Here is an 11,479-nt window from a genome sequence, read left to right on the forward strand (position 1 = left end):
CCATGTGTTTTGGAATTATTTAGTTTATTATCATACTCTCATAATTATCTTTGTATTATGTATTTTTGTATATATTTGTATTATGTATTTTTATATATATTTGTATTGTTGATATTTTTAAATTATCTATATGGGAACGAATATAATTCAGGTAATACACCATATTTACTGTGAATAAGAAGCAGTTTAAATTTTCCATTAACGAGTTATTTATTATAAAGGGTATTAAATAAAACTAAGGAGCTACAAAACTTGAACAGCCCAACCTTACAAACAGGATGGAACTTTTACACTTAAAATACAACAGAAGCTTATTAGAATGTTTGGACCTATTTAGAATAAATAAAACCTATGGTACTTTGCAATTTCACATCATCTGTAATGAATGCTGGAAGATTGCTGATTGACCGTGTGTATCATTAAATGGTATTTGGTCCGGGTGCGGTAAAATAAATCTCAAATAGTAAATCGGTGTACTATTTTTATTTGAGCCGACGTTTCGCCCCACATTGCAGGGCTTCGTCAGGGCTAAAAAAGATATAAATACTTGACATAAGTACAAAAAAATTATTGGAAAATAACAAGGGTATACAATGAAACGTAAAATTTAATAAGAAAAATTAAAGGTTATAAACAATAAATGAAAACGGTAATAGCGACAGACATAAAAAAGTACACTAATTATTTGAGTTTTATTTGACCACACTCGGACCAATTACCATTTATCTGTAAAGAATATTTGAGCCTCTAATTTCACCAATGGAGGTTTATTAACTTGCAGGAAGCATATTATCTCCAATAGTATTTTTAGTAGACCAATTATACCAAATGTCATCAAACAGATTTTTTTTTCCAATTTTGTTATAATTAGAACAATCTAAAATAAATATATATATACGTGGGAAAAACATAAGCTTAATATATACTATCAAGAGACTGTCATGGTTATGAGCCATAAAAACAATACACACCTACGCAGGAATGTACTTAGTATCTAATAAAAAATGTAATAATTTCCTACATAGGTTAGTGTAGATAAACTATAGGGCAATTCATAGCATCTTAATAAATTAGAATCAATATATACTGTAAATATAAAATAAGATCTTTTAATAAATATACAATAAAAGGAATTTAATGGGTACTTCAACCCGGATAAGGGAACTATACTTGTTAATAGAATTAAGATATTTCCCTTCGACCATGAATCAAACTACTATATCTTTATATGAAAAATACTATTAATACTAATGCTGGAGAGGACAGACACTGAATGAAATAACAATGCAGAAATGACTGTATTACATTAAAACATTATAAAATAATAGATTGAAAACAGTAACATGGGATATAGTTAACAAGAGACATTCCTTCAGATGAAAAGCAAATTTTAAAGGGAAATTTTTTAAAAATCTGTACAATAAAAGTTAATAAACCATATATTTTGTGAACAAGTAATTCACAAACATACTATCAGCAACACAGAACGACATTAATAAATCAAAACATAAAATTTCTTAGTATTAAAATTATTTATGTATATTTGTGAATGATGTTTATAACTGAAAAGACCAATATTACGTTAGTCAAAATGAAAGAACAAAACGATTTATATCATATTACAATTTCAAAATTACTAAGGTTGAATAAAGGAGTAGAGAATCAATAGAAAATATCTTCCATAAAGTTAACTATAAAAACAAGATATAAGTGACAATAAACATGAAAGTATTGTTCTCACTATAAGTAAACATATTTTTAATTAGTCAAAAGCAGTTGAACAACAAATAAAAGTAGAATTCAGGAGCAATGTAGTAACGTAATGGAGGCAGTTTGCCCTGAGCAACACAATTAGAGGGTGGTAAAATTTCACAAGAATATCTTTTAAAAAATTCAAACCTTATGACCATGACTTTTTTATTTGTAACCTGTACAATACACAATATATATTATTGTTCTTGCCAAAGTTTTTAGAATTACTGTATATTTTAAATTGAAATACCTAGATTAAGGGGCAGCAAAATTTTCATCCGACGGAGGGAGCTGACATCCACATGCCACTGGTCACAAGTGTATGCAGTGAACACAATTTTGTACACTTTTATTAAAACTGAGGTCAACAACCCATCACTACGCAATTAATAATGTTTCCAATTTACCATTTCGACCCATAATCCAGATCTACATCATGATCAACAAAAAACGATAAAAAGGAAAGATCCAGTACAATAATAATCCATGATACAACAGATTACTTGGTATCAGTATCGGTAACTGGAGGAACTAGTCCTGCAAGTGGACCATGGTACAACAGATAAATGAGTTAATCTATAAGTAATTATAAGTTAATCTCGATATGAGCTAGACTTTTTTCTTCAGTTTCTTGTTGGCCCTGATAAAAAGGTGTATCAAAACATAGGTAGTTTCATGAACATATAGTTTCTAGACCACTGAACTTCATCTACATTTGTTAGAACCATACTTGTAATAAAAATCTTATAGAAAGTTATGTTGCTTAATTATTCAGAGCGTTTGTAGATGACACTCGACTGATACATGCCACGATCGACAGAGTTTGTTGAATATCAACTTAATTTAACCTGTTATTTTTATTTACCTTAATTTTTCTTAGTAACTTGCAAAAAAATTCAAAAGGAGCTTGATTTATTAGCCAAGATCTACTAGTACAGTGCAGAGGGTTTCAGATGTAAACTCTTGGACACCTACGACTCGAGAACACCATTTCCTCCAGAATCAAAGCCAAATTATCCGCCAAAACTGATAGCTTGTACTAGCTAAAACTTCTTTTAATTTCAAATGAGAAAAGCCTAAGGCTCTACAAAAGGGTCTAATCATAATATTTTTTTAACAAATCATTTTAAATTAATGTCACTGATATTCTGTTTACAAAAGTTATTGCTATAGTGTTTATATTAATATACAATAACCTAAAATTCAATAAAAAAACCTAACTATTGTTTTAATTGCATTATTTAAGCAGTATTAGAATTTCGTTTATATAGGAACATGATTTATTTAAAATATTATTTGTTTATAATTTTGTTTTTAGTCGTGCGTGTTATGGTAGGACTGACGCTGCTATTAAACGAAAACTGAAGTCGCCATTAAACAGAAAGCAGCTTGGAGGTGCACTCCGAATTGTCTATTGGACAAGTTAGTACGTTCTGTCCCGGTACAGCCGCTCGTTTTACGAGGTCTTTCTCCATTATTTCACTTTTGGTGTTGTTTTTCAGGTATGTTAAGTCTCCTTTTATCTTTTTCAATATTTTAGGAAATTTAGTTTATGTTATCTGAAACCTTGCAAACATAGCCCAATGCGCATGCGCCATCTGGAGGTATTTTGAAGCGTTAAGCGCCCTTCCCTCCAACATTTGAATTGATTGTTTATTTATTTAGTTTTGTCATGTATCATCATGCAAAAGTAGTTGTTTATTTATTTTCGTACTGTGCTGTTATTCTAGCCATGTGTTTTGGAATTATTTAGTTTATTATCATAATCCAGATGTGTCAACTGATAATTGTTATCATATATCACTTTCCTTTCAGAATGTCAACAGAAGTTCAGTCAGTATTAAAGGTTGACAGCATAGGTGGTGCAACAAAACGTAAAAAGGACGCCATAAGATCTGAAAATATTCCATCAATTATGAACAAAAAACATAAAACTGATGAATCCAGGCATTTTAAATTTTCTAAAAAACGCTCGCAAAGTTTTACTGGTGGAAAAATGTTTCCACCGTACAAGAAGAGGAAAAAGGGAAATTTGATCCCACCTACTAAATTTCTTTTGGGTGGTAACATAAGGGACCCACTTAATTTGAACAGTCTCCAGGATGAAGAAGTTAATAAGTAAGTACTATTATGATTTTGTACTCTTACCAATTTTTGATCTTTTATTTTCAAGATAGCTTGAATAATCATTGTCATTTTGTTAATGGTTACTTGTACATTCTAATAGTCAGGTTCAACCTGTTTTTCAAATTTTATAGGCTTTATGAATTTTATCTTCAAACTGGTGTATCTTAAGCTAGGTTTTCCTTTCTAGAACCTGTATACTGCATGCGCTTGCCAGTCTATGATAACCAAAGCTCATGTTAGAGCAGGTCTAATCTATTCATGAAGAGCCTACTTTAATGTATGTTCCATAGGACACTAAACACAACTCTTCATCAATTATATAATTGTAGTTTATTTAGAGATTTTTTTTTTTTTTTTATTTCAATCCAGAGCTCACCATGTCAAGAACAGTTTTTGTTATAAATAGGTATGGCACAATTTTCTTAAGATCACCATTTTATTTTTGTGTTTAATTATTTTAGATAATGAATAGACAAGCCTCAGCAGTGTTATAAAAAATTTTTTTTTTTTATAAATAAGAAGTTTCAGCTATTAGCAATTATCCTAAAATCTTTTAAATACTCTCAGCGCTAACAATTATTTAAAAAAAATAGTTTTACATTTATGTTGATTTTTATAATCTATTGCATCATACTTTATAATGGCTGAGTACTTTTTTAATTGGTCAAATCAAACTCAATGAAAAATTTTTCATCAAATTAATTACCTTCAACTTCAATTTACTTTGAATTTAGGACTATTAAGTATCACTTTATTCCCTTTATTAAAAATAATTGTCTGTAATAAGAAAACTTAATAATAAAGAAAAAAATTATTGATTAAAACTTATTAAAATATATTATAAATACTGAATGATGAGTAAGATTATTTCACTTCTAATTTTTTTTTTATTGATTACAATCACTCAAAGTGGTTTTATTTATTTCATGTCCTCATATCCTTAGTTTTTCTTGAATATATTTTATTTATATTCAGCTTGAATTTTTTTTTAGGATCAGTCTTGTACTAACATTTTGAACAGTATTCATACTGAGTACCCTTGTGCTACTAGTCCAATTCTACTGGCATGCATTTTTTTTTTTTTTCAATTAATATGTGCTAATAATGTTTATTTCAATGTTTTTATAGAGCTATGAATGCAGTGACCCCAAAATCATCACCTTTGCCAACACCTAAGCATAGGAAAGGTGAAGTGGAGGTAATTATCCCAGCTGATATTAACGATCCGCTCGCTTTAGCTGGTGGTGAAGATAACGATGAAGCATATGCTGCATCATTTAATACTAGTCATCCACATGCAGCTAGAAAAATCAAGAAAAAGAACAAAAAGAAAAGATCTAAAGGAAATTCTGTGTCCAAAGATGACTCAGAATCCAAGTAAGTATTTTATTTTATATTATTTTCCAAAAGATTTATTATATCAACCCTATACCATAAAGGAAAATGATTACAAAATATTTTTCTCATTTGAATGTGTTATTTTGATTGATTATAATGATTAGATCCTTAAAAATATTGAATTATTTAATATTAACTTGCATTATTATTCAGCTATAGTTTTTAAAGTAGTTTTGGTTTGTTTGCTCTAGTAAAAATTATGCCAATTGTCAAGTTCAGCAGTTCCCAAAGTCTGAGTGAGGGTGCCACTTTCACAAAATATTACTGAAAAATCAAAATAGCAAATGTGGAGTGAATTCTCGCATTTACTTACCACTTAAGGCTTTTCTTCTTTTCCTACATTCTCAACAGCTCTAAATATAATTGTGCTGACATTTTTTACCCCGAGATATTTTTGTAGAAGGGTGTTCTGGTGAAAAAAGTTTTGGAACCGCCGCTCTTATCCATAATTATAATTGCGATAAAATAAATTATTAATAAAGGATAGGGGATAGGGGTTACAAGATCGCTAAGACTTTAGTCACCATATTTTGAACATGGGGTTCAATTGATTCTTTTGGATTAATTTATTTGGTAGAATTGTTTTATTATTAGCATGTTAGTATTGTATTCTTTCAAGCTAACATCCTGATTTGTACTTGTGCCTATTCATTAACTCTATGAACAGGTGATTGGTAATCAATAAAACAGCTGGCAATGCTATTGAATTATTATGACTTCACCTCAAATTTTTGAGAATATCAAGATATTTTTCTACAGTCTTTATTAGCTATTTTAAGTTTTAATTTGCTAATCTCAGTTGTTAATAAAATGCTAAGGCTTGCTCTTAGCTTTTATTCTTAATCAATAATGTCAAATTTAACCATAATGTGTAATAGTTACAGTCATGACAGCATTTACTTTCATGGTAGTAACCATAGGACTGTCAGGTCTGGCATTATAGTTGTCAGCAGCTGTTACTTCGTGTTAAGGCCTGTTCACACGAACTTGTATCACTTTATGGCCCATTTACATGAGTTACTATTGTGTTAAGGCCTGTTTATACTTGCTGCTATCACGTTTAGGCCTGTACGTACAGTGCCACTCTGTTGTCATTAGCAACTGTCATGGTGTAAGCTGCTTGAGAGTTGCCATTATTATAACTTTTATTCTCATGGCACTACTGTAGTCCTATCAGGTCTGACTCTACAGTTATTGTCATTTAAGGCCCACTTATTTCATTGTAAAATTAACTAGGTATTGTATTGTATTAAAATAAAATTTTACTATAAATTGTAAAAAAAAAAATTTATAGTAGAAAAATTTATATTTTAAGATTTAGCAGATAAAAATCAATTATTGATTGAATTGAAAATTATTAGTTATTTTCATCCCCTGCTTATAAAAGCTATTAGTCTTACCTGTTTTTTATATTTGAAAGTTATCTTTTATATTGTTTTCGTTTATTTTCCTCTGAAAATTATAACAAATACCAACATTAAAATGTTGTATTAAGAACCTAGTTTTAGCTTGTTGGTTTCTGTTACTTTGATTACGTCATTATTGTAATTAATTTTTGTCTGTTTAGATTAGAAGAAGTTAAAGTGGAAGAAGCTAAAGAAGGTGAAACAAGCACTGAGGTTAGTTTAACCGAAGAGCTAGATAAACCAAAAGATGAAGAAAAGGAGAAAGAAAAAGAAAAGGAATTCAAGAGGCCCAAGTTAACAGGCTTGGAAAAGAGAGAAAAGAAATCATCCCAAGAACTGAAGGACAAGATTGTCAGTCCGGTGATACCTCAACCTGGGGCCTGGCCGGGAAGTAGTAGGTTCAGGAAGCAAGGTCATCGGAGGTCCAATCAAGCCACACCCAAATTTAATGAAAAGAGTCGGAGGTTTCAATATGGAAATTACAACAGGTTTGATATATCATTAATTATATTAGTAAAATTGTGAATGTGATTACGCAACTTCAATTAAAAGCATTCATTCTTCTTTTTATGATCTAGAAAGCTTAGCGTGTTGTTTTGTATAATCAATATTATGCTCATGTTTAAACTGTATATGGTTCTACAATTATCTTATGTTTTACAGGTATTATGGTTATCGCAATCTTGGCCAAGAAAGTGATCCAAGATTAAAGGTTCTTGTACGACTGCAACATTTCTTTGCTGGTCGTGATGTCTTGGACATTGGTTGTAATACAGGTAGTTATGATTTTAATTCAGTCAAAAAATTTCAACCTAATTAACTTTGTTATTTTATATATTCACCAAGATTATTTTCTATTAATCTTTTCATTTATATTGTTATTTTTGTTTTTTGTTTTTTTACTGATAGTTTTCATAGTTATTAAAAGTATTATAGATTTTAAAAAAACGATCTTGTATAATAACTTATAATGAAAGATAATTGCTTTGGTTTTATGATTATCGTAATGTATCTTGTTAGAATTTTTAAATACTGATATCTTCTAAATTTTCATTAAAAAACTTAACAAATTCTTGTATACTTAAATTTTGGTATTCTTATATTTAGCTACCATAGCAACTTTATCTATATTATTTCTTTACCTATTTTATCTTTATTTACTTGGGACTTATAGGGCTAATTTATATTATATATTAATTTATATTTAAACATTTTTTTTTAATTATAAATTTCCACAATTTTGTTTAACGAGACTAAAAATAAGTATAAAGTGACGGTATATTTCACTTTACTACTGATGTATTCTGCTATCAGTTTCAAGAGTCATATTTCTTTTTTTTTTTTCCTGTTTATTTAGAATCTATTCTTCATAGTTTAAATTTACATATAGCCATATAATTTTAATAGAATTAAAAAAATAATACCAAAACTATATTCAAATGTGGCAATATTTTCCACTTTACTGTCCTGATTCATCCTATTTATTTAAAATATATTCTTCATAGTTGTAATTTGCATAAAGCCAGAATATTATTCTTAATATTTTAAAATTAACTGATTAAAATGAAAAAAATAATAATATTTATATTATCAAAATTGTTAATAGCTTCAGAGAAATAGTTGACTTTCATTTGAAACACTCGCTCATGAGATAAAAAATCCACATCATCAAGGATTCATTAGAGATCCAACAGATAGTTTCGCAATTGGATGTTAATGGTTTAGCTTGAGATTAGGTGCGCTACCTACTTGTAAAACAGTCTTATCATCATGCCTTCGTTATGGTAACTGAAATTTATATGTACAATAATTTCAAATACATCTGAGAAAGAATGTTACCATTCAAATGTGAATTTGACCCGAAAAGATCAGAACGGTCTCCATTCTCTATTTAAATCTTCCTAATTGTAGTTATATTTTTAAATTTTGAAACTGAAATTATATCATCAATTATTCCAACTTTAAAATCAGAGATTAACCAAAACATGAACTTTAATAATTTCAATATTTATCTTTATTTTAATTTTAGGATTATATCATAAATTAAATAAATGAGTATTAGAATGAGCTATTTAATTCTGACGTGAGAGATTGTTGTTTAAAACTATAACATTTAATTTGCAAATAAAAAATACTAATTATATTAGCCTTCCTGAATTGTTACATTACTTGATAATGAAGTAAAATATTACATTTATTCTCCACCTATAATGAGGACAATTTATCACTTACCTTAATTACTTCCCCTACCTTAATCCCTTAACTTAATTAATTAATCGAAGCCAAAATAGAGGCTTATTATAGAAAAATATATATATGATATTAACATGCTATAAATTATTAGTGATATCATTGTCATTTGAACCCGTTTACTTTTAACCCACTCAGATTATAATGCATGTTTGGTGGTTTACAGGTATTATAAGCGTGGCTGTTGCTAGGGACCTTGGTGCTAGGTCTGTTATTGGTATTGATATAGACAAAAGTCTTGTCGAAGCTGCTAGGCAGAGGCTAAGTAGATCTTCAAGCGAGTTTCCAGTTTCAATGCCGTTAGTTTTTGGGGCATTGGATGTTCCTGGAGTCCAAGAAGCTAACACGTTTCCCCACAATCTGACATTTATACAGGTTTGTTAAACAAGTTATTTATATACAATCAATGTTTTTCGTATTGTGTCTTCTCGCTCACTTTTTATCAAATTTAAGAATAACAGATTAATAGAATATGAAGTAATGAAGGCTGTATTTCAATGGTGGGATTAAGTGTTTACACTATATTATCATTGGAATGCAATGAATTGTTCTGTTATGGTTAGAAGTTATAGAGACAGGTCCTGATGGAACTAGAAGGTTTTCCAATTTTTCTCAGGTTAAAATTTGTGCTTTATGAATAATTTATTATTACTAAATATTAAATAAAAAATTAACTTATTATATGAGCAAACAATTTAAAATAACTTCTAGCATAACAGAACTTGGCCCTTCCTGTCAAAGCAAAAATATGCCAATTCGACAAAATCTAAATTAATTATTGATGCCAAATTGTTGTAATTATTATTAATACAATATGAAATTATTGAAAATTAATGTAAGTAACACTAAATTACATCTTATGAGAGAAAACCACTTTAAATATGTTATGTTGTATAATTTAGAAAGGGTGGCTCAGTGGTAAGGCACTGTTCTACTAACTCCAAGAACCCGGGTTCAAATCCGGCTGGGCCAGATAATGGTTTTCTGTTGCACTGTAGCCGTGAGTTAACCCTGTGGGTTCTGGAGCCCTCCTGGGGTCCACCCAGCCTCATAAATTGGGTACGCTTGATCGAGTGAAAATCTGGCAGTCGAGTATGATTCTGTCCAAATCACATCCTTGCACAACCGTTGGTCTAATAACAGTGTTTTCTCATAAAATGCTGCACATCTGACCCTTTGGATGTTGTAGCTGTAGAGGTTTAATTTTTTTTTAATTAATCCAACAACTCATATTTATTTTGAAATTAAAAACCTTTCATAGCTTTGTTGTACTGATTGGTGATGAAGAGTATGACTGTTTTAAATTAATTTTATAACCTCTATTCCTTTAACTGTAAGTGTCTTATTTAGAATCTTAATCTTACATTTAAAAAAAAAATTGTTGTATTATAAATTTATACTTTATGTTTTCAGGGTAATTATGTTCTTGAGGATGACGTATTAGTTGAACTAGAGCAAGCCCAGTTTGATGTAATCCTTTGCCTTTCGGTTACTAAATGGTTTCATCTCAATTGGGGCGATGATGGACTGAAAAGAGCATTTAAAAGAATGTTTTCCCAGCTTCGTCCCGGTGGCGTTCTCATATTAGAACCTCAAGATTGGTCTTCATATTCAAGGAAAAAGACGCTTACAGTAAGTAGTTATATAGTTTGTATTATTAGATTTGATATTAAGCTGCTTAACATTCTGGTTCTCAGAAGTTTTAAATTGTGTTATTATTGATCAAATGGATTATTTTTACAGTAAATTATTATTTTGGTTATGTTCAATAACAATAATTCTCAAGTACAGAATGATTTTATAAATAACTATAATGATGAGTAGATAGTTGACCCTAAATATATGAGAAGATGGTTGGGGGTGCATAAGTAGAAACTTTTTGTGTTCTTCTCTGGTCATACCTCTAACCATCTTCTCAAATATATAATAATGGATACATTTCTTTTTTTGTGGGGGGGGGGGCGTTAATGCATTCCATCCTTTGAGGTCTATTGTTTAATGTTTTAAGCTTAAGATTCTATGAATCTCATTAAAATCGGTGGAGTGATCACTTCATACTGTTCTAAATGTCCATGAGTGATCTGTCAAATTTGAGGTTGAACGAGTGTTTATTGAGTTTATAGTCACCAGTGTCGATCCCAGCAAACCCTAAGAATGATCTTATGCAATTGAACCATCTTTGGCTTTGATTTGTTCAGGGTTCATTCAAAAGCGGTTTAGGTTATAGTTGTGTTTTATTTTGCTAATATTGTTTAGCTTTGATTAAGGCTTGTACCTCACAAGAGTTTCTGTCTATTGAATGTTAACATATTTATATCATGTGAGTTTGTTCAGTCCTCTACTGTGTTATGGAGTCGTCAAGAGCTCCTTTTGCCACCTGGCTGCCCATATAGATTGTTACAACCAAACAGGCAGCAGTTTTAGTTTTCTTTTAAAGTGATGCAGACTCTGGGATAGATACTTTCAGAAGTAATACTATACACCTAGTATTGCCAGTCCTTTTAGCCTGCCTTCGAGTTGGTATCTAAATAATACCAGTATGGTAT

The 11,479-nt window shown here is 29.8% G+C and overlaps 2 protein-coding genes across 3 annotated transcripts in view; one reads left to right on the forward strand and one right to left on the reverse strand.

Annotated features, from left to right (window-relative positions):
- The window catches only part of LOC136795444 (zinc finger CW-type PWWP domain protein 1-like), an 18,353-nt gene extending 15,449 nt beyond the window's left edge, over positions 1–2,904 (reverse strand). Inside the window, exon 1 of the mRNA XM_067046032.1 lies at positions 2,618–2,904. The gene's annotated coding sequence lies outside the window, so the exon portion shown is untranslated. The remainder of the gene's footprint in view (positions 1–2,617) is intronic.
- Positions 2,905–3,070: 166 nt separating this feature from the next.
- Positions 3,071–11,479, forward strand: part of LOC106679797 (7SK snRNA methylphosphate capping enzyme) — an 11,700-nt gene continuing 3,291 nt past the window's right edge. The window contains exons 1-7 of one of the 2 annotated variants that reach the window (XM_024363283.2): positions 3,071–3,254; positions 3,568–3,870; positions 5,008–5,256; positions 6,845–7,171; positions 7,347–7,459; positions 9,100–9,308; positions 10,347–10,565. In XM_024363283.2, the coding sequence (XP_024219051.1) occupies positions 3,569–3,870; positions 5,008–5,256; positions 6,845–7,171; positions 7,347–7,459; positions 9,100–9,308; positions 10,347–10,565 (1,419 nt within the window). In that variant the 5' untranslated portion in view covers positions 3,071–3,254; position 3,568. Of the gene's footprint in view, positions 3,255–3,567; positions 3,871–4,124; positions 4,286–5,007; positions 5,257–6,844; positions 7,172–7,346; positions 7,460–9,099; positions 9,309–10,346; positions 10,566–11,479 lie in introns of those variants that run through there. The other variant, XM_067046007.1, reaches the window with a different exon arrangement.

The sequence above is a fragment of the Halyomorpha halys genome, unplaced genomic scaffold (assembly GCF_000696795.3).
Source record: "Halyomorpha halys isolate HHAL.00 unplaced genomic scaffold, Hhal_1.1 Scaffold220.1, whole genome shotgun sequence".
NCBI classification, from domain to species: domain Eukaryota; kingdom Metazoa; phylum Arthropoda; class Insecta; order Hemiptera; family Pentatomidae; genus Halyomorpha; species Halyomorpha halys.